At 39.0% G+C, this 23,715-nt stretch overlaps 1 protein-coding gene across 23 annotated transcripts in view; it reads left to right on the top strand.

Moving 5' to 3' along the window:
• Afdn (afadin, adherens junction formation factor) overlaps positions 1-23,715 on the top strand; it is a 149,572-nt gene that overhangs the window by 120,261 nt on the left and 5,596 nt on the right. For 7 of the 23 annotated variants that reach the window (XM_063233060.1, XM_063233048.1, XM_063233045.1 and 4 more), the window contains 10 exons: positions 3,296-3,361; positions 3,545-3,618; positions 4,070-4,188; positions 6,125-6,319; positions 6,930-7,021; positions 7,360-7,545; positions 9,525-10,547; positions 12,756-12,791; positions 19,793-19,927; positions 22,830-23,115. In XM_063233060.1, the coding sequence (XP_063089130.1) occupies positions 3,296-3,361; positions 3,545-3,618; positions 4,070-4,188; positions 6,125-6,319; positions 6,930-7,021; positions 7,360-7,545; positions 9,525-10,547; positions 12,756-12,791; positions 19,793-19,927; positions 22,830-23,115 (2,212 nt within the window). The remainder of the gene's footprint in view (positions 1-3,295; positions 3,362-3,544; positions 3,619-4,069; positions 4,189-6,124; positions 6,320-6,929; positions 7,022-7,359; positions 7,546-9,524; positions 10,548-12,755; positions 12,792-19,792; positions 19,928-22,829; positions 23,116-23,715) is intronic. The other 16 variants (XM_063233065.1, XM_063233061.1, XM_063233058.1 and 13 more) reach the window with 10 other exon arrangements.

Here is a 23,715-nt window from a genome sequence, read left to right as displayed (position 1 = left end):
AAACTACCTGTACAGATTTGATGAGTATGGCTAGAAATTCCATAAATGTTCTTTCATCTCCAGGTGTTCATCTTTAATTTTTTCTGAAATAGTAAACAGTACCAGTAGAACTGTAATTTCTTCATGTAGCCATTGTATTTATAATTTGTACTGCCATTGTATGGCAGTGAGCTGCAGGTGAAGTGTGGCTAGAATTCACATCAGTGGAGAGAGAAGGTGGGAATACCCTGCGTAGAGTCTTCTGCAGAGCAGGCATGTATGTACAGGGAGTTGTGCTGGTGGATGGCAGCCTGCTCACAGAAGAGCAGGCAGTGCTTTCTGCCTTATAGAGAGTATTTACTAGATACGTAAGATAGATTTAAATATTTAACCAGTATTTCGATACCTCTTAAAATACTCCAGATTCTTTGTTTACATATACCTCATATTTTTCAGCTTGTCTGTTTGTCTAAGACTATATTAATACACATTTCACTGACTTTTGATAAAAGTTGATATCTATAATCAATCTAGACACCAATAGGTCTTTTGAATTCAGGTGTCTAATAACTATCATAAATGCTTACTTTCTCAAATGAAAATCTCTTTATGACAAGATAAATTCATTTTACTTTGAGTTAAAAAGAAGTGATTATAACCTAGAAATAGGCTAAATTACCAGTATGTAAGAAAAAGAAATCTCTATCACTTCTTAGCTATCTCCTTCTCATCATTCATTTCTGACAGTAGTGGATTTGAGTGTTCCTTCCTACAGAACCTCACACAAGAGGTGCTAGAAGTGAATATATAGGAGGGGCAGGAAAGGATTGTACATCTTGGACCAGCACATTTTGTGATTTTGAAAAGCCGTCTCGTTACAATTTGTTGAAATATATGATTGAAACTATTTTGTTCTTCAGTAATGGGAATCTTCTAAAACATACCACAAATGGAGGAAGGAGGCTTAATTTAGTATTTTAGTTTGTATCAGTATTACTGAAAATGTTATGTAACTAGTATTAATGCTAAACATTTTGTAAGAGATGGTAGTAATTGGTTATCCTATTAAAGGAATTCTTTCTATCATTGAAATTAACAAGGGGGGCTGGGGATTTAGCTCAGCGGCATAAGTGCCTGCCTTGCAAGCAGGCAGTCGTGAGTTCAATCCCCGGTACTGATAAAAAGGAAAAAGTAAAAAAAAAAAAAAAAAAAAAAAAAAAAAGAAAGAAAGAAATTAACAAGGTCAGTATCACCTTAATCAAAAGACAATACCTTGTGAAAACAAGAGCAAGTGACCATTCACAGCAGGAGTGCTATTATGACCTTCATTGATCCTGCCAGTAGTTCAGTAAGAAGCAGAATAACAGAGGACTCTGGGTTTTGGAACTTAAAAAAATTAGGCTGAGGATACCAACTGAAAGGGAATAGATTTGCAGTGCTGCAGGAGAAGATGCAGCAGTTTTCAGAGCTCCACTGGCTGCATGCACAACTCTGCTCTGGGATACCCATTCCGCAAGGACAAGACCATGCTGCGTCACCCGCAGAACACAGTTTAGGACAGCATAGGGGCATGGTGGCTGTGCATGGTATGAATTACATGCTCGTTATAGCAACAGAATTATGGAATTACAGACTTATTCATAGATCATGAAAAATAATGAACTGTGTGACAACTATCTGATTTTGACACATAGGGATTGTAGGGGCTGTGTTTTAGAAGCAGTTTTCTGTTGTGCATTTTAGGTCTTCAAGAAAACTACTGTTGGCATAAGTGAACTCAGGTAAAAAAACATACGTAATACTCTTTCAAAAATTACCATTTATTGAGTGCCTAGTGCATATTTTTTTTTTATTTAAAAGGTATACACTTTGTCAGTTATCCAAGTGATAGTTTTATGGCTGTCATGTAGTGTTAGTAATGCTGAGAGACCTTGAGCTTACGCAGCTCTGGTGGTAGTGGTAGTATGCACGGAAGGGACTGTAGGTGTCCACGGGAATGTACATGAACAGACTGGAAAACTGGTCAGAGGATGCAGGCTATGAGAAAGAGAAAATACTTGATTTGTCTTGTGTAGAACACTATAAATTTAGTTCCTAGATAATGTAGCCGTATCAAACATAAAACATACTGCTTCCCCAAACTGAGTTATTCTGTAAAATTAAGAAATTTTATATTGTCTTCAAAGCAATGCATGCAGATGATTTTGTGTTCACAAAACTGGCGTGCTGCATGCCTGACATCCCTATCTCACTTTCACCAGAGTCAGGGATGTAGACATCAGCACTGAAATCTGCGAACTGAAATTGCTAACTAATGGAAGAAAATGTGAATAATTTCCAAGTGGAAATTATAATTATAAATTATAAAATTACAAAAATTATTTTAATTAACTCATTACTGAAATCATTGTCTTTATCCCTTTCTATAATACCTAATTTTTTTCTTATATGACCCAGTACTTCATAACTGTTAAAATGATGATGGACTTTTCTTTGTTGTAACCTAAAAATATATATACTTAATTGTGGAATATTGTCAGTAACACATAAGTAAGATTTCATGAATATAGTTGCTTTTTTTGATAGTTACAATAAATTATTCATTGTCTTATTTGTTATAGTTATGATGGCTAAACAGAATATTGATGCTTCTGTAATTACATGGCACTTAAATCTCACATTTTTTCATGATAGAACAATTCTGTAGAGATTGGTTTTGTTGCTTTAATATTTACTTAAGAGTTAAATACTTGAGGAGGACAGAGTGCTTTCTGCCCACTCTTCTACCACCTAAGCCCATCTTATTGCTTACTACAAGAAGTTCTTTGCTTTTTCTAAATTTTATTAAACTCTAGTAAAAGAACAAGGGTATAAGGGTACATATTTGAATGTGAAAACAGTGTAATGAATTGCAGTTTTCACACATTTTTATATATATATCATATCAGTAATTTTTAATTCACTTAATTTGTGGCTGTTTCAACTATTCTGAAAACAGCTTCAGGATTACAAATCTATTGCAGTTTCTTGTCAGCTGAGTTATGAATAAACACCTGATTTTTCAGTATGTTTTTTCTCCTAATTTTAGGACCATAGAGGCACTTCCTATTTTTTTTTAAGTTTCACAAAATAGGGTGTTAATTCTATTAACATTTTTTTTATCATTTTCATTTCATATTAAAAGTGAGATCCAGGACTTTGACAGTTTTCTCCATGCATGTGGGATGGTTTTGTTTTAGCTTTTCTTTCCTGCATGGTGCGTTTCTTTATCATGTTCTCTCAGTGTGGTGATTTTACTGTTTTTTTGTGTGTGTAGGGTGCTGGTCAGGACAAACTGGGAATCTACGTCAAGTCTGTTGTGAAAGGAGGTGCTGCAGATGTGGTCAGTATCACTTTTAAATAAATAAAGTTTAAGCGTGTCATATTTTTAACAAGTAATGTGAGATACGTTGCTGATACTCCAAGCTATGCAGTACTGGGTGATGGTTATTAGAAGAACAAGTCTGTACTTATCACATTTTCTTCTTATCCTGACATGCGCGCACCCCTCTGTGGGTGGGTTCAGGATGGACGACTAGCTGCTGGTGATCAGCTTCTCAGTGTGGACGGCCGAAGTCTGGTTGGACTATCTCAGGAAAGGTATGGACTGACTTGTTCAGAGTTTACTAGATGATGTTTTCCATTGAGTTTTGAAGTTAGGAGATGAAAAATAATGCTGAAGAACCTCTGTGCTCTTATTATTTTTAATCTTTTGGGGGATAAAACTCAGTGTGTGTGGTATTTCATTTGTTGCAATATTATATTTTAGTATAGAATAGTTTATTTTAAAAGATGTGTATACTATTAGCACTTCTTGGAATTTCTGAATATCATCTAACTATTAATAAGATAACATGATATGTTTGCATGCTCTTGTGACTAATTTTCTGAGGTAGAAAATGCTCAGAAGGTAATCTGTCTGAAAGTCTTGTGTTGCCCAGAATGCAAAATGAGGCTGGGGACCGTGATTCTCAGTTGTTCTGATCAAAGGCTACTGTAGGGCAGTTAGTACTGTTTGGTTTTTCTCACCCTTGTGACATTCTCTTCCTAGGGCAGCAGAACTCATGACAAGAACGAGTTCCGTGGTCACCCTTGAAGTAGCAAAGCAAGGCGCTATCTATCACGGCCTGGCCACCCTCCTCAACCAGCCATCCCCTATGATGCAGAGGGGTAAGGACCCAAGATGTGCTCATTCCTGCCAAGGTGGCCAAATCTATCTGGTCCCATACAGAGTACAGCCGGTACAACAGTCATAACCCCTTGCATAGTCACTCAAAACCCTGTGGAGTAGATGCTGGTGTTACTATTATATTGGTTCTAAAAATAAAGAAATTGAGAACGAGAACACTTCAAACAGGATGTTGAGGGATGCCTGGCATCTAGAAACCTGGATTTGGATGGTGCCATCTAACTTTGGAGTTGACACTGTGATGCAGAAAAGGTTTCCCTTCCTTGTCTCCCAAGACCCCTGTGACACCCAGCCACCGCCACCACCACCACCACCACCACCACCAGTGTACCTGGTTGGCTGCTGGTGAGGTTCCTTCTATAGGTTTGCACAGAGTAAGTGCTCAGGGTGTTCTCTTTAAGACACATTCTTTCTAGTGAAAGAATATGCTTGCATTTGTATGTGAGTAGTTGCAGTATTTTAGTCCTGCATGTACCAAAATAAGACAGGACTATTTGAGGTATTTAATTCACTTTAAATTAAAAACTCAACTATTGAAGATATATAACTCGGTTATTTAATGTGGTTATTTATGAGAATTGTTTCATGTACTATATAAAAAAAATGAGAACAAAGTTCATATAAATTTAGGACTTTTTAAAGATTTCAAAAACCACAAAAGAAAACTATTATAACTCATATTATTTTTTTTAATGACTTAAGTAATCATATACTTTCCTGGTCAGTCTTTTTTTTTTTTTTTTTTTTTTTTTTTTTGTCTTTTTGAGACAGGGTTCTAGCTGTGCAGTTCAGGCTGGCCTTGAGCTCACTTTGTAGCCTAGGCTGGTCTCAAACTCGCAACGATCCTCCTGCTTCAGCCTCCTGAGTTCCTGGTCAGTCTTAATGATGAACTTTGATCATTGTCTACATAGCCTGTGAAGTATCTTGATAAATAGTTGATAGAGACCTCTTCTCCATACAACAAAATTCTGGGGCCTCACAACTGAGAACCTACAGTCTGTAGCTGATAGAAACAAACAGCAGCAATATTAAAGGCCTCTGCCAGCCTGGATCTTCTGCTTACTAAAGCAAACAGAAAGGGAATCTCAGCAAAACCATTTGTTGCAGTAAAAGTGTTGATTCAGCATGTATTTTTAAATCACGTCAAGGTTGATATAAGCACACTAGAACAGGAGTTAGAAGCCAAAGAGGAAAGCTGTTGCAAGTATATAATAGAGGTTGATATTATATGTGGCTCATTGGTATAATATTCCCCTAGCATACGTGGGACCTGGGTTCCAGCTCCAACACACACACACACACACACACACACACACACACACACACACACAGAGAGACAATTCATAGCAAATCAGAGTCAGCAAGAAGACTGAAAGTAGTCAGAAGCTGATAGTCACATCCAGTGACGGCTGTGATGATAGCAATCCCAAATGATGAAAGTGTTAATGTATGTTGAGAAATAAGAGTATATTTAAAGTCACTTTTTAGAAATGACTTTAAACATCATTACTTTATTATTAAAATACATAAACTTCAGTTGATGAGAAAAACTTTGAAAGTATATTTTTCTCATAGATAACCACATGTTTTCTGTATTCTCAAGGTATTTAATAGCTTTTTAAAGATTGTATAGCAAAATATCTGCCTTATTAAAATTTATTTCATATGCTAAGAAGTGTTTTATGAAACTAAAATTTTAGACTCATTTTTCTTTTAAACCTAATCAAGGAACTTAAATAAATAAAATTTTGGGCCAGGGATTTAGCTCAGTGGCATAAGCACCTGCCTGGCAAGCACTAGGTCATGAGTTCAATCCCTGGTACCAAAAAAATAAAATAGCATAGTGTGACATAACATAACATAACCACATCTTCAGTCCAGTTAAAAGGAAAACTATTGAATGTGCTTTGTTTTCAGTTTCAGATCGTCGTGGCTCAGGTAAACCCCGACCAAAGAGTGAAGGTTTTGAACTATATAATAATTCAGCTCAGAATGGCTCACCAGAGAGCCCTCAGCTGCCTTGGGGAGAGTATAGTGAACCAAAGAAATTGCCTGGTGATGACAGACTGATGAAGAACCGGGCTGACCACCGCTCCAGCCCCAATGTGGCAAGTAAGAACAAGCCATTTCTCTTTTTAAGTCTTTGTCTGATTATGGTGAAAAGTGAAGGGTCACATTAGGCTTTGGTAGTTACTAAAGGAAAGTTGCTGTCTGCACACACTGGCCAACTAGAGTAGAGTTTTCTTGAAGGATATTTAACATTCTTCTAACAGAAAAAATGAAGTTAAAAATCTTTGATTTAGTTGCTACTGTAGACAAAATGCATTGTTTATGTCCATAGCAGAACTTGGCAAATTTCCAACAGAAGCTAAAATGTTTTTATACTTATTTAAAGGTGTCAGCAAAAAGAGGAATAATGGAAGGATGTGTAACAGAGATACAAGACTTGCAAAGCCTGAAGAATTTACTTTCCAGGCCCTTACCAAAAATATTTGCCAGACCCTGGTCTTGAAAAAACTCTGGCTGGCTGTGGGTTCTGATGGCATGAGAAATAATGATGATGCAGTGGAACCCAGCTTCTTGCGTGGCTTGTTTTGTTTCAGTGCTAGACACCATTAACACCAAATGATGATGCATGAGATGTAATTCCTGCTGCCAAAGACACTTTATGTTACACTAGCTTGTTTATTTAATAATAAACTTTCCCCCCTTGTTACAACAGATCAGCCTCCTAGTCCTGGAGGGAAAAGCACATATGCCTCTGGAACAACAGCGAAGATAACATCTGTCTCCACTGGGAACCTCTGCACTGAGGTCTGAGAGAGTGTGGTTTTTACCACACTATTATACTTAGATTTCTTTTGGAATATCTGAGTTGTCCAACATGATTCTTACTTAGCAAGTAATCATTGATAATTCCTGTATTTATAGCACTTACTATTTTTATGTTTTTAATATACTGAGATAAGTTATTTTTAAATTAATAAATATTGGCAAAATAAAATGTTCTTCATGTCACAGTATAGAATTGAACACTTTTAACTTTAACACAGTATTTAATATATGTATTCATTTTTTGGATTTTAAAACATCAGAAATTAATCTATATAATTGTAAACAACTTACATTTCTTTGTTCTTCACATTTTGCAGGAACAGACCCCTCCACCCAGACCTGAAGCCTACCCCATCCCCACTCAGACATACACCAGAGAGTATTTTACCTTCCCAGCTTCCAAATCCCAGGATCGGATGGCTCCTCCCCAGAACCAGTGGCCAAATTATGAGGATAAGCCCCATATGCACACAGATAGTAATCATTCCAGTATTGCAATTCAGGTTAGACATAAAGGGTTACACAAATTTCTGTCAGCCTTTCAAGCAGTAGAGTAGAACAATCTGGCATGATGAAGTTTGAAAGCTTTTAGTTACAATTGATATTTTCTGTAGAAAAACACGGTTGTAGAGGGGAACAGGACAGAATGTAAAATACAATGAACAGGGATGCTGTGTTTAATGTTTGATTAATGAAATGTTAGTGGTGTAAGATCTCAGTTACAACTGTGGATAAGAGTCTCACTGCTTCCAGGATTGAGAAATAAGAACCCAGTGATACTGTGTGCATTTTGCTTTTGTACGTGCTAGTGGCCTTGCAGAAGTGAGGCAGATATATATGATACAGTCAGTGCTACTGAAGAAGTAGGTCCTGTCAGGCATATTTTGAGTAGAACCTGGCTAATCTTGGTTCTATCACAGCCATCTACATAGATGAGCATTTGGGGCAGAGAGAAAAGGCATGGAAACATCTAGTTGAGCAAGAATCCAAGGTAGGATGAGGAAGATAGCAGGATTGAGGCACTAAAGGCAAGTGGAACCAGTTGGAAGGGCTCTGGAGAAGGCAATGTAACTCCCAAGTAGCTAAGCTGGGAGCATTATCATAGATGACCAAAAGAAAAAGTTAAATATATGCTTCAATAGTACAGTTTACAGTGATGACAAACCTTTAGAGTTTTCAGTGATACAGATAGTCTGCTGTGGCTTGTATGCTATAGATTTGCTGCCTCTGGTCTAGAATAAATAATGTGTACTGTGGATAGTAAATATTGTGGCTATTTGAAAGAACTATTCTCCCATTAGAGTACCCAAAAGACTGGATTTGAGATAGAATTTGAGCTAAGCCTCAAAGGGAGAGCAGAGCAGCTAGGCAGAGAGGGCAAGGATTGCACTCCCAGGGAGCAGTGTGCACTGAGGTGAGAAGAGCATGTTCTGAAGACAAATGGGTCCTCTAGTTGGTTCATCCTGCTTTTGCTAGGCGGGCCTGATTATTTGCAGCATGCTGGCCCTGTGAGTACTGGTATCTTCTTGACACTGTCAGGACACCTTACCCAATCTGGTAGAAGGTAGAGGTTGTCAGGCAGTAAGTACAGAGTTAGAGATTTTGCACCTGGGCCAGGGAAGAGGCTTTGCTCTATGGATTTCACGTCATTTAATACTTTTTTGTGATCTGTAGATTGTGTACCCAGTAATGAGGACACTGTATTTCTGTTTGCAGGTAAAGTTGTCACTAAATTTTGAGAGTAAAAGTTCTAAAATGTTTCATTTTTCTGTTAGGCTATTGTTTTCTAAAGTGATATTTCATCTTTTGTGTTGTCTGAGAAAAGCTTATTTATTTCACTCTATCTCATGCACACATTATATCCATTGAATTAATACCCGTCTTTTTTACATCTTTACTATTGGAGCAGATTTATCTTGAATGAGTAGGACTCGTCCTTTGATGCATGACTATCAAAGAGCTTGTAAAGCCAGTTCCAAGCTTTGGGATTCATTCAGAAGTGGATCCATGGATCGATAAAATGGTTCAAATTGAATAATTAATTACTCTTAGTAGTAAACAGAATTTCATTACAGGGAAGTACTGATGGCTGTCTTTCGTGTACTTAGATTGTACACAGTCATTCTTGACATTCAGCTGTGTGGTTGGTCCCACCTGGAGGTGGTGCAGGTACCCTTATGCCTGCCCTTGGAACTGGGGGAGAAAGTGGCATTGCTGAGCCTGAGCATCTTTATGGTCTGTTTTTTCTAGTGCTACAGAGAGAAAGCGTGGATTTTCCTTCTTTTTTCACAGATGAACTTACTGCAGTTACACTTTGCCAGTGAACCCTAGAGCAGTCTGAGCTTCTAGTTTGTATACATACAGCAGTTGTTGTGGTCTCTTCAGTCTGTGAAGATGAAATATCTAAGTTTTTATTTTTTATTTATTTGTTAATTTTTCTGTGAAGGACTAAAATTTTAACGTTTCTCTTTTTGTTACCCAGCGTGTTACCCGTTCCCAAGAAGAGCTTCGGGAAGACACAGCTTACCAACTTGAGCGGCATCGAGTGGAGCCAGTCATGGATCGGAAGTCTGACAGCGATATGTGGATAAATCAGAGCTCCTCAGTAGAATCTAGCACCTCTAGTCAAGAGCACCTGAACCATTCCTCCAAGTCAGTCACCCCTGCTTCTACCCTGACCAAAAGTGGCCCTGGCCGCTGGAAAACCCCTGCTGTGGTGCCACCCACCCCGGTGGCCATCTCCCAGCCTATTCGAACAGACCTGCCTCCACCACCACCTCCACCTCCTGTCCACTATGCCAGCGATTTTGATGGGATTCCCATGGATTTGCCTCTTCCACCCCCTCCTAACAACCAGGTGGGACCCCAGTCTGCTCAGGTAGCTGCTGCAGAACGAAAGAAGAGAGAGGAGCATCAGCGGTGGTATGAGAAAGAGAAGGCCCGCCTAGAGGAGGAGCGGGAGAGGAAGCGCAGGGAGCAGGAGAGGAAGCTGGGGCAGATGCGCACGCAGTCCCTCAACCCGGCTCCCTTCTCTCCCCTGGCTGCACAGCAGACGAAGCCCGAAAAGCCTTCCACACTCCAGAGGCCCCAGGAAACCGTCATTCGGGAGCTGCAGCCCCAGCAGCAGCCCCGTACTATTGAGCGCAGAGATTTGCAGTACATCACAATTAGCAAAGAGGAACTCTCCTCTGGTGACAGCCTGTCTCCGGACCCATGGAAGCGGGATGCAAGGGAAAAGCTGGAGAAGCAGCAGCAGATGCACATCGTAGATATGCTAAGCAAGGAGATCCATGAGCTGCAAAACAAAGCTGACCGCACCACAGAAGAGAATGACCGGCTGCGGAAGCTCATGCTGGAGTGGCAGTTCCAGAAGAGACTCCAGGAGTCCAAGCAGAAAGATGAGGATGATGAGGAAGAGGAAGATGATGATGTGGATACCATGCTAATCATGCAGCGTCTCGAGGCTGAGCGAAGAGCCAGGGTAAAGGGGAAAAATGACTTGGTTGTGCGTATCTGTGCTCCCTATTTTAACTTGTGTGTTTGTAATAGAGACAGCTAAACCTTGATCTTTAGAGGATTAAAAGGCCACGTAGGCATATCCTGTTTACTATTGGTACTGCTGTTGGCTGATGTCCTAGAAAAATGAGCCAGGGTTATAGGGTGGGAATTTTTCAAGATGCATCCTTTGACAAGAATTAAATACAATTTAAATAGAGCTTTCCTGTTTTAATTAATATCACAAATATCCTCTTTATTAACTCTTTAATTGAGAAAAAGAGTATTTGTTAATGACCACTAAACCCCATCAGTACCTGGCAAATCTTTTCTTGTAGGGCCAGATGGTAAATTCCTGAGGTTCAGTTGTGTGTAGGCTGTGTAGACTGACAGCCACTCAGCCCTGCCATTAGAGTGCAGAGCACCTGCAGAGGTCAAGCTTGTGCCCACAAAGTTGCGCCAAAACACATGACAGGTGGCTCATGGTTCTGATCTGCATTGTGAGCAAATGAAGCCACTCAGGACATCAGATCTAAAGTGCTAATGTCATTACCAGAAATAGAATATTATTAGTAACTATATTGTGGATAAATCAGATATTTATTTACATAGTAAAAAATTTCAACCAAAAACTGTCTCATTCATATATCTCCATGCTATAAAAATAATTTGTTTTGTTTCAAATTATTCAAAGTCAAATTTAGTTTTTTGCAATGAATTGTTAAAATGCCAAACTTTAGGTAAAAGCCAGATTCTTTGGTACTTATTAAGGGAGTTATTATCAGGAAAGTATTTTTATTATTAATTTGAGCATTTATAGAGAGGCTGTTGACCATGTCATGTTAATGCATTTTAGTTATGCTGTTTTTCTTAATCTGTACAATGCAATATTCTGAGAAAAGATAGCCAAGTGTATGTTCTTTTTTGTCATTTGAATTTTGCTTCTAATTTCAGCTTCTTTTTAATACTGTGTCTTAACTAAAACAATAGCTGTAGTTCAGATATTTTAATCTTCCTTCCTCATGATGAAATTCAGTTGTAGGTAATAATTTGTGAGTACACAGAGCTTAGTAGTAGGATCCTTTTTCAGTTGGCTCTGTGAATTTTTCCTGAAAAGTTCTCTCATACCTGCTTCTTAATATATAAATACTTGTGCCCAATATGTATTCATGATTTTGCCCAAAATTCAGTTCAGTAACCTCTTAGATTGTTAATTTTCTTAACTGAAACCAAATTCTAATTTGTAATTTTAGCTATTAACAGTGTTTTACTAGTATGCATATTAGTAAGGCATCTGTAATAGACTTAATTTAATAATAACTGTATTTACCATAAGAAGTGTTTTGGGTTTGGTTTTTTGTTTTTGGGGGGTTTTTTTGGTAAGCAGAAGTTGGATTGTTTTTGAGTTTAAGGAACTGTTTGATAAACAAGGGAGTGTTACTGTAAGAACTGTTTGAATACCTTTCATTTACTGCATGTGCAGAGAGCTCTGTGGCACTCAGGTGTGTATGTGATTGTCCAGCCTTGTTGGTGCTGATGCCTTTTGCTCTGCACTAGCCAGAGTCACTGATAGATACAGTGACCTAGATTCATCCAACAGCAAAGTGTATTCATGATCTTATATTGTCCATACCCCAGACACAACTGAAGTATGGCTTTATGTTTACTATCAATAATACTCTGAATATCCAACTAATTTTGTTAGTAAATGAGTAAATAATATCAGGAGTACTTACTGTTATAGCTCTGTTCCAATAATAGGAATATATTAGCAACTGTGTTGTACCTATGTCTATAATTACAAAATGAAATTTATATTGAAGGGCTGTCAGTTTTTCTAAATTATTAAAACATAAATTTCAAAGCCTTTTAATATAGATTATGTTAAGATAATTTAGTAAAAGTATTTTTTCATGAAATATGTTAAGGTTAATATCTTAGCCTAAAGAGATTAACCTTACCTAAACTTAGTTTCTATGAATCTTAAGAATGAAATCCAAGTGCTTAATATCATGTGAACATTTTTGTATTTCTGAATACTAGAAGTTAGACTGTAGTTCTTTAGGTTTTTTTCAGAGCATTGTCCAAAAACATGATAGCAACAGAGTATGCTGATGGCAGAATACAGGTCTAAACCTAACTTTTTTTTTCATGCTTCATCTTCTTTCTTTCTTTCTTTTTTTTTTTTTTTTTTTTTTTCCTTCTCTATTACCTGCAGCAGACTGCTATGCCAGCAATCTCTGTTCTAGATTTGGTATGTTCTTGTTTCTTTCCCTTTGGTACTTTTCTTGTCTTGATTTTCTTTTCTCTTTTGGTGGTGGTTGTTTTATGTTCCCAGTAGATCAGTTCTCCCAGGGTCTCCTAGATCAGGAGACTAGCCCTGTCACTATCTACAAGCATGCCTTGAATGTTACTAGATTTAGTTACTCTTTGCTTTTCTCTGTTAATTTTAAGTGTTACTGTTTGTTTATGGTTTTGACCTTTTCTCAGTTTTAGTCATTATTTAATTCTGTGTATTCTTATGTAGTCATAAGTACATGAGCAAATGAAATAACTTACCATAAGTAATTTATTTCATTCTTTTATATTAGAAATAGTTCTTAAATATTCAGTGATCATAAACCCAGGTGAAGTGGTATTAACATTGTTGGCAGTTATAAAGCTGTAACTTAGATGTCAGTGTCTATTGATAAAGTAAGCTTTCTAGTGAACATGTGTTCAGTGTTTCCATTATTAATATCACATTAGATTTTGTGTGGTTTATCAGCCATTCCAATTTATAGCCTGCTAAAAAATACTTGAGGTTGCACTCTGAGTTCAATGTGTTTATTACCAGTTTCAGGGAAATTTTGGTTGCTCTTTTAGTACTCTTTATCCTTAAGTACCATGTCACTGTCACCTGCTAGACAATTGTTATCTAATATACTTACATTAAGTCAGTATCTATTTTGGGTCAGCTTCTCAGTGATAATAAAGCCAGGATCAGACAGTACTTTAAAAATATCTCAATCAAAGTTTGCCTTAATGATCTTTTTTACCAGGTAACAGTGCCAGGTTAAGTAGAATGAGAGCAGTGTCATCCAAAGGGAAGCCTTTCTTATAAACATCTCCCTCCTTGGTGATCAGAGAGCATACATCCTGAGCTCTGCTTTTTGTGTTTTGTTTTACATGAAAGATAATAAAAATTGTACATTTTTCTCCCCAATTTGTATATGAAGGTGTCAAAAGATGTAAGTGGAAAACATTTATCAGTTAGAATGGCTTTCAGTATAAGTTACTTGCTTAATGAGTACGTGTCAGAATCCAGTCTGTGGTAAGCACTCTGACTGAGAGTTTTTATTCTATGAAGGCATGTATAACGTAGGAACAACAATATTTAAGAATAGCAGTCACAATGAGATTTTTATTGTACAGAAAGAGATCTTAGTTTTTATTTGAGAATTCATATTTTGGGTGTTACACACTGATCTTAAATACCACACTTAAGAGCATTTCTTAGCTCAATTACTTAGTGTTCATGTTTTTAATAAGCATGCCACTATAGAATTCTTACTGTGTCAGGATCAAAAAGTTGCCTTGGGAGCCTCCTTCTGGAGGAATTTGTGGTGATGGCAAGTCTGTGGTCCTGTGGGGAGCAGTGCTATCTTGCAACCTGAAGGTTTTTAAGATATCACAGGATTTAGGGGGCAGTGATGGTAAAGCTTCAGCATACCTGCTGCAGCAGGCTCTTTGTATCACTGAAAGTTCTAAAAGGTTCACTATCACTGATTTAGGGTAACCCCTAGGGTCAGGGAGGCAGGTCCTGTTCTAGTTGGGAGCAGCAAGGATCTGTTAAAATTGGAGGGCTGCCTAGGCTAATTCTTGCTCTTCTGGCTGCGTAGCCTGCCACCGCAGTCATCCAAGGGGCCTCTGTCTCTGCCTACTTATCCCAAACTTGTGACTTAAGAATTATGATGCTAATGAGGCCTATTCACACTTGTAATCTAACCTTTTGCACCTTAAATATTTAGAAGACCCATTTGCCTGTGTACCTTGTGGGTCAGATACAACTTTTCAGTTTCACCCTGTTTAGAATGGAATCCCTTCTCTTCACCATACCTTCAGACTGTGGCCCTCTGTTCCCACCTTCCTCTTGTTCCAATGAGCACTTCCATTGCTTCATCAAAAAACCTGGCAGTCTTCCATAAACCCTGTGTTCTCTATTCAGACACTACTGCCTTCTTCCTGGGAACCTGACACCTCTGCACTCCCCTAGCCCACTGCTGTCCTCCCGGCCTAGTCACTGTAGGAGAGTGTATGGCTGGTTCCTCAGTTCTCACCCTTCACAGGCATTCTTGACACAGCAGCTTCAGTGACCCCAGTAGGACACTCTCCAGATCCCTCCTGAGTGAGACTCCTTCACTTAGGCAGATGTTCTAAGTTTTTGATGGGCCCACAGGTTCCATTGGTGTACTCAGCCCCTGTCTGTGCTACTCTCCAGCATGCCAAGCCAGCTCCTACCTAAGGGTCATTGCCTTTCCCTGAAGTTGCCAATGCTTCCTCCTTCAGTACCAGCCAGTCTTGCTCAAACGCCACCATCTGAGCAACGAGTATTCTTCTTGTGCTGCTTGACACTATAACTTATGTTCCTACTTCCTCAGCTCCTCATTGTCCTTCTCTGTTGGCTGAGCATTACTTTCCTCTTACTCCCTCCCATGAAGTGTTGTGATGTGTGTTTGGTCCTTCTGGATAGCACACACCTCCGTTGGAGCAGTGACCTTTATCTGTGTTTCTGGAACAGTTCTGGTACATTGGAAGTCAGTATACTGAGGGAGTGGAATGTCCTGGGACTAGATCCCCAAGCTCCTGAAAGTGTGTGGACTTCCTGGTTCCAAGAATAAAACTATCATTAGATTCTCCTGTTTGTAATTACTACAATGGTATATGAACCCATTCAAATCCAAATATCCCTTCAAAGGAAGTACCCATAGAGCCCAGGTTACAGCACAGCAGTCTAGCCTTCTAATTGTCTTTTTTCTTAGATCTCATGGACAGATCTGTCTCCAGAAAATACCTGGAAGATGTGTGGACCCATATGTCCTATAGTCATGATACTCTGTCTTGTCCATAGAGCCTGACTCTTACTCTTTTCCCCCATTCTGGGGATCAAGCCCAGAGCCAGGCACGTGCTAGGCAAGTGTTTTACCAACCCCAGAGCCCTGAGTCCCATCCCTAGTTTTTATAGCCCATTCATTTTAGGCCCTGTGGCAGATGGGTGTTGACCCAAGCTAAAATTTTACCTGGCTTGAGGTTTCAAGGGTCCTTTTATCTAATGACAGGATGTCATTCTAGATTGACACTCTAGGCCACTTTATTACTCTAGGTTGCCAAATAATTGCTTATGTTATGCTCATTTCTCCATAACAGAACTGTCCTGTGGGTGAATATAAGATGCATGGGTCTCTTATCACAAGGATTAGACTAGGTATAAGTCAGTGTTCCAGCCAGCTTCCTATTAAGTACTCTAGCTGCTGTGCAAAAACACTCCTTTTTATAAAGTGGCATTGCTGAAAGCCATCGGTCAACTAGGTATTTACAAGGCCTGACTATCTCAGGGGCTCTCTCAACTTCACCTTGTTCCACATTTTAGTGGTCATGTGCTGACCAGGATAACGTGAGAATTCACGGAGATACTCTTCCATCTTGGGGTGATGCGAAAGATATTTTCAGACTGCAGTCTTATCTGCTTATTTGAAAACTCTAAAACTAGGGTTCCCCTCATATGTCCTGCTTTTGCCTGGACTTTAGGTGGGGTGATAGGTGTCAGGTACAACCATCTTGCATGTGTTCCAGGTAGGGAAAGAAAGTTCTGAATCAAAAGCTATATAGACATTTCAATCAAGAATTGATAGGAAGCCTAATTGAAAAACTGACCTCCAGGCAGCATTGGTAGGAAGCATACTGTTTGTCCTTTTGGGACCAAGGCACCCATGGAATGAGATCAGGTTAGACACGTGTCTCTCCGGAAGGCAGCATTATGGGAGGCATTAGGACCCTTTGGTCTTACATAGCTATACATTATGGTGTAGAATACAAAGTCCCCTTCTGATATAGATCAGAGTTGCCCTAAAGGAGCTTTGGGTGTGGCCTTGACTTCCTCAAGCCTTCTATCCTACTTGCTGGTTATTCTGTTTAATCTTCCATTGGGCTATTTCAGCAGCTACGCTCTAGATCTTGTAAATTCTAAGAAAATTGTCATTTTACTTAAGTTAAAAAAAAAATGTAGTGAGCTATGTGCTAAGGGAAAGGAATACCAGGCACTGTTGGTCAATGTTCCCGTTACTTGATACATTTATTGTGAAAGAAGACTTTGCTTTCTGATGAGAAAATCTGACCCTAAATGTGGACACCTTTCTCTTCGGTAAACAGCTAGTCCCTTGCAGGTTGGGCGCTAAGCCCAGGTCGTCAGGTTCCAATGGCTTATAGTAGTAATGTTGTAAGATAAAAGGTTTCTTCCATTTTTAGTCTTAAATGTGGGCTGAGAGGGCCTTTTTGCATGGGAAAGAATATGAGCAAAAATGTTAATAGACGAAAAGGATTTTTAAGTGATTTAACAGAGTTCAAATTATGTGTTCTATAAAAAATTTAAAAAATAAAAATCCTGCCTGACCCCATTTTGTGTTCAGCTATAGTTACCTACCTTACTGGGATTTCTATAAGTTAAAGATAAAAGTTAATGTGTTCTGTAGTATGAAATTATACACAGATTTCAAGGTGCACTTTTTCAAATTTGGAACAAACTTTTTTTAGAAAAGAGGACTGCCATTTAGCAGACTTGGTCTAAACTACCTATTGGCTTTTAAATCTTTAGTCCAGAGACTTTTTAAGCCTTTTTTTGCATAAAGCAAAGAGCTTTGTAAACCTCTTTCTGGCTGAAGTTCAGAGTGTCACTGTTATAGACAGTTGTCACTGTATTACAGAATGATTAGATTTAAAGTTTATGTGAAGATGCCCTAAGACACCCTTCAGCTGAATGTAAGTCAGTTGTATTACTGATTTAGTACCATTAGTCATATAGTACCATTTTGATTTGAGTTTTTCTTTTTTCTTATTAACCTTTGGAATGAAGTAGTTATTTTTAAAGAACAAAGCAGTTTAAATTAAAAATCCAAAGCATAGCCAGATAGTGTTCCTGTTAATTTGCTTTTGAAAATAGTAATTAATGAACTGAGCTCAAGAGATCTTTACTTACCATACATCATGTAAATTCAGAAGATCAAAGCTTTTTAAAGAGAAAATATCTACTTTTTAAAAAGAAAATACCTACTTATAGGTTTATAAAGTAGCATTTGTACACAGGAGAATTGTGATCCTTCTAATTTCCTAAAGTTATACCCTTGTTTAAGAAATGAATCAACTGTGTCAGTGCACACTATATTTTTGCTGAGAGTTTTTCATTAGATCTAGAAAGTACAACATAGTTTGTATTTTGTTTGAAGAGGAGTCATCTCTGCTGCATTAGTACAGTTTTACATTATTCCTTATTTTGCTTTCTGTAGACTCACTTTCTTTGTGCTGTTTCATGTTGTTTTTGTTGCACAAGTGCTGTTTCTCACTCTTGGTGCTGGTGACCTTACAATTGTTGGGGGTGAGCCCTCCTCATGGTGCTCCGTGGTCCTCTCTGCAGTCCCTATGAGCAGGCACTGGTGGCTTTTCCTCTTTGAATCCTCTTTTATCTTTGGCTCTTGGTTGGTGGTCCATAGCAGCTATTCTTATTGTAAAAGCCATCCACTAAGAAACCAGTTAGCCTAATACCATCCCTCCTAGACTTACACCTAGATTAAAGAAGAAGTTAATTTGTCTTTTTGAAAAAGCAACTTGAATTTTTTATTACATGTTTTGTTCTTGTTTACTGATTTGAAAAATCTTAATCACAGTTAAGAATAGTATTGGTTAATTTATTCTTTCCCATTAGGTAGTATTTTGTTCAACAAAAATCAAGGAAGAGAATTGTTTCAACAACAACAAAACACAATTCAAATCCAGAAATTAGCATTTTAGGTTTTATGAAAATTGAAGTACATTTTATAGCAGTTTTATGTAAGGGTTTTCTGAAGTGAAGAGAGAACCCGATGACTTTGATTTCCTTTCAAAGGTTGGAGATTTTGAGCCACTTCGTTTTAATGGTGTCATAGTATATTCTATAGACCAGGTAGATACCTGATGAAAAATATCTAAGGATGCGGAGATGTCAGATACTGCTACCTCAGGCTACAGCACAGAAATAGCCATACACCATGATAAAGATGGAGAGAGTCTTGTTTCTATCCTGTTTAATAATCCAGGACTCTTAGAGAAAATGTTTTTAGCTTAAAATGACTAAATAAATGTGACCAGGAAGAGAAAGGCCTTAAAAAGGCAGTAGAAGGTTCATCGGCACATGTGAGTATTTAAAGACACCCTGAAGTATTTAAGTAGTGTGAAGAAAAGGTATTTTGTTGTGTTGTTTCAAAAGAATTCGAATGACTAGACATAGAAAAACAGATGAATTTTGATCCATCACTTTTTTAATTAGTCATCACCTAAAGCGAAATGGGTTGCAGTAGTTGCCATACACTTGAAGTAGTAGACAAAAATGAGCTAGAATGACATTCTGCCAAACCTCAGGTTCGGACTTTGTGACTATGAATTTTAGGGCTATCCCAGAGATGGAAAGGAGTTCTCAGGGTCCATGGTGAGATCTGGAGGGAGTTTATGTCAAAGGGCCAGAGGCAGTGAGCACGAAACCCTCATTAGCCAGGAAAAAGTAGGGTGCTTGGTATGACTCTCAGCAGAAATTGAGTCCCCCTCATATTCTACAAGAGGGGTACCTTTCTGATTTCCATGGTGGTAGAGGCCTTCCGTAGTTTGATGAGGTAAAGGGCCATCTGCTATGCAAGCCTGTGGATTTGTGGGAGATGGCTAACATTCTAATGAAAGAATCATGTTTAATGTATGAGCATGTGATAACTTGCTTTTTTGAGCAATGATTAATGTAAGATAAATCTGAGACTGTGGCTTTTAAGTGGTTTATTTTGAAGTTACAGAACTATAATATAAGTAAATTTTACCATTTTCCAACAGTGATTTAACCTGACATTTTCTATATAACTTTCTCTGTGTGTGTGTTGTGTGTGTGTCAATGTGTGTTGGTGTGTCTAGTCGTCTTTGTAGATACTTTTGATGTCTCACACTGGTGGGCTTGCTGGGTGAAAGTTAAAGTCCACTTATTGTTAGTTGCAGGATGAGGAGCGCAGACGCCAGCAGCAGTTGGAAGAGATGCGCAAGCGGGAAGCAGAAGACCGAGCAAGACAAGAGGAAGAGCGTCGGCGTCAGGAGGATGAGAGAGTGAAGCGAGATGCTGAAGAAAAGGTTATGGTCCTCTAAGGGCACCTAGAATTTTACCAAATTAGCCTGAACATAATTGATTGGCTGGGGCAAAGGGAGCTAGAAAATGTGTGTATCTAAGATGCACAAGACAGAACAGGGCTGGACCCCCAGCTTTTGTCATTGGACCAAAAACTCTAACCCCGTCTGGCCCGCCTACCTCTCTTCTGGACTGTCTCCAGACTCCCTTGCCTTCTGAGCTGATTTCCCTCAAACTCCTGAACTGCTAGGTCTGCATAGCGTGAGCCTCTGGGCAAAAAGTCCCTTTGCGTGGGGCTCTGATCCTTACTGGACAGGGTCCAGCTCATTTTTGTGAAGCTGACACTTGTTCGGTTATTATTTGGATTGAGTATGAATTGTGGGAGGTAATAAGAATATAGTAAGACAGTCTGTTAACTTTATAATCATTTCAAATAGGTCATTCACTAAAAATTACTGGATTCTGATGAGCGGTGAAGAGCACAGGTGGCTTATAAAAACAGTATACAAGGACAAGTCAGTACGTACTCTGATAAATAGTCTGAGTTATTTATTTCCAAATGTATTTTATTTAACTCAAGGATTCTTTAGTTGAATTTAAAATAACCGCTGATTTTGACATTCTGAGAGATGGAAACTTTTCTGAGTCTTGTGTGTTCTAGCTGAGGTTTCTGCCAGGGTTGGAGGCTGTGTTGGGAGCCTGAGCAGGCTCCACTTGTCTGCAGAGGGTGCTTGTTGTGATGTGGCTTAAGAGAAGCTGTTCTTCTTGGTTACTTCCCTTCCATGAAGGTAGAAGCTTTGACTGTCAAAATGTCTTAACAGGGAAAAGTTTAGTTGTTATTAATCTTTCCTTGATAGTCCAGTGAACTGTGTTAATAGAACACTCCTTCCCCCCATTAAAACCCAAAACTTAAGAAACTTTGTAGTGAAGGAATTGATTAGGCTATAGGACAATCTCAGAGTACAGTTGGTAGATGTGACGTAGCTCCTTACAGGAAAGCAGAATGGTCTCTGTGAGGACACACACCGCACCAGAAGCTGATTTGGGTGTGCTGTGTACCTTAGTCCTCCTGCCGGTGTGTCCTGCTGCTCCTGCTATAGCTGAGCAATTTTAAGAAGGATACCCAATGAATTTGTGCTTTCAGGGTAGCTCACCCTGAGTCTTTTACTTGTGTAATGTCAAAAGTGAAGATCTTTCCAGGAAATCTAATTTCCAGGATTTAAGCCACTTGATTTTGAAGTTTATGGTGGTGTTACTGGTGGTATTTTGCTGTTCCCTGAAAGCCCCTCTGAGTGTGGGAGGGATGCCTTCTCTAGGTCAGTGCCTGCCTGGCTGCCCCAATCCTGCCTGGTGCTTACGGCTACAGTTAGGGCCACTCCTTTGCCTTGCTCAAGCCTTGGTGGGACAGCCTGGGCATCATCTCAGAGCCTTGCACATTGAAAGACAGACCAGGCTGTATTTTCTGTGTAAGAAACTCTTCAGTTAATTTTCCAATATGCATTCTTATAACTCATGATTATGTCGAATACACTTGTGTTTTAGTAACTGCTTCTATAATTAAATGGTCACTGTAAAAGAAGCTGAAAGATCTATTTTTAATACAAAATGTCCAAAATTCATGGATTTGCATTGTTACGGAAAAATGTGTGTTCATTTTCTGGGTAGAGTAAAGTCTCCTTGGTCATGTAATTGTATCTACTCGTGGCTTACTAGAGAGGGCTTTGGTCTCCTCTTACAGTGTTATCAAGCAACTGTTCCTCATGTAATTGCAAGACTCCTGACCATGCTGTTTAAAGCCACAGAAGTCATTCTAGTTTGATTGCGTAAATCAAGAGAATATTTTGTCCAGACAAAGAAGATTTTAAAAATGTCTTTCCTTCAGGATTTCCCAACATAGAGCAAGAAGATAAAGCAAGAAATTGAGTCTGGGGTAAAGATTGGGCTGGCACTTACTTTTCTCATTTTCTTTCTCAGAAGATGAAGAGGGACCATTGTGCGTTCACTGTGTGCATGTGTGTGGCCGTAGAGGGCATAGGAAAAGAATGCAGCATAAAGGCTAAAACAGGGCCTTCAAAAACTGAGCTTAGTGCCAGCAAGGTCCTAAAATAAGTTCTCTTGGGTTGAATGAGTTTAAAATTCACCATATTCCATTTTATAGTGTTGAACACTTACTCAAGCCAGTTTATTTTGTGTGATCTTTCACCCCCTTTCATATTTGCTTTTTTCTTGCGCTCTGAAACTCTTGTCAATCTTTAACAAACTGTGCTGTTATCTTTTTTAATGTTAAAAGAATTTTAACACTGTCAACTATAGTTTGTGCAGATGTATGTCAGAAAAAAATGTATAGTATGTGTCAAAATATATTTGAATATAGTATCTTGTTGCTGTTGCTATTAATGCTTGGCTTTCTAATTTTCTGTTCATCAGGGAGTTTGTTAAGATTTGAAATATAAATTAAGAATTATGGAAAGCACACTGTTAGATTGTTCCTTTGGAAAAATGAGTGATGTTACGTACAGTATATGGTTTCCTATTAAAACACAGCAGTAACAGGTAAGTTAATATACTACCAAAACAGCAGAAGAAACAGCAAGAAGACAGGAAAAAATTCAGAGGATTCTTAATGTACATCTAATTGCATAATTCTTCCGTGCTTTTGAGCAATTTCATATCAAATTAATTCAGAGCAGTATGAGTGTACTTACAAGTCTCAGGAAAAGAGTATTTCTGAGTTCACCTACCTCTTCTGTTACAGTTAATTTTGACAGTTAAATGTGGCATACTGTTGTCAGTGTGATGATGGGGACTGAGGATCAGTGTACCTATCATTCCCCGTAAAGGCCCAGTGGGCCCATTAGTCCCTTTCTAACCTCTGACCTTTGCACTTTTGTTTATTCCCGCCTGCAGAGGCGACAGGAAGAAGGGTATTACAGCCGACTGGAAGCTGAGAGGCGCAGACAGCACGACGAGGTTGCACGCAGGTTGTTGGAACCTGAGGAACCTGGGCTATGCCGACCTCCACTTCCACGGGACTACGAGCCCCCAATCCCGTCCCCTGGGTCCAGTGCCCCTCCTCCCCCACCTCAGCGAAACGCCTCCTACCTCAAAACTCAGGTCCTCTCCCCAGACTCGCTGTTCACGGCCAAGTTTGTTGCATACAATGAGGAGGAGGAGGAGGACTGCAGCCTAGCAGGTCAGGATAAGTACGCTAGCACAAGAAAGTCTCAGGGGGACCTTCTTTCTGCCAACCTTAAGCCACAGCAGCCCCCCTACCAGCCACGCCCGGCCTCCGATGGCATCTTTCTCTCCAACTCATTCCAGCCACCCACCACCAAAGCCAACAGTACAGCTCACAAAATGGGCCAACCCCCACCCCCTCCAAAAAAACCAAGCTTCTATCATCCTGGCCCCTATAAAGGTAGAGGTAAAAGATAGAGTTCAAATCAAACCCTGTCTTGTCTTGATGATTGGAACTTTGGAATCTGCGCACTTGGCACTGATATGGTCCGACAGGACCGTGCGTGCCTCAGAGTTTAAATCTCACTTGATCACTTTCAGCATGGTGATCTCCCTCTACCTCCAATTGTGATTTCTGTGTTGATGTCTTAGTGCTCTGATTTTCTTTGCTACTTTAAGAATTTACATTTTGTTGATCAGCTGACAGCAATCAGTCTTCTCCATTATTCTTCAAATCACTTGAAGTACTGTTGGTCTTGGCTTTCATTTTCTACCTCTTCAAATCTTACTTTTGGTTAAAGGCCTTTTCAAACATTTTAATGTCTCTAAACACAAA

Source organism: Cavia porcellus, unplaced genomic scaffold (assembly GCF_034190915.1).
Source record: "Cavia porcellus strain 051 isolate PalLab524CR breed Dunkin Hartley unplaced genomic scaffold, mCavPor4.1 scaffold_22, whole genome shotgun sequence".
In the NCBI taxonomy this organism is placed as follows: Eukaryota; Metazoa; Chordata; class Mammalia; order Rodentia; family Caviidae; genus Cavia; species Cavia porcellus.
Note: the sequence above shows the minus strand (reverse complement) of the source record. Positions and strands in the feature narration are given on the sequence as shown.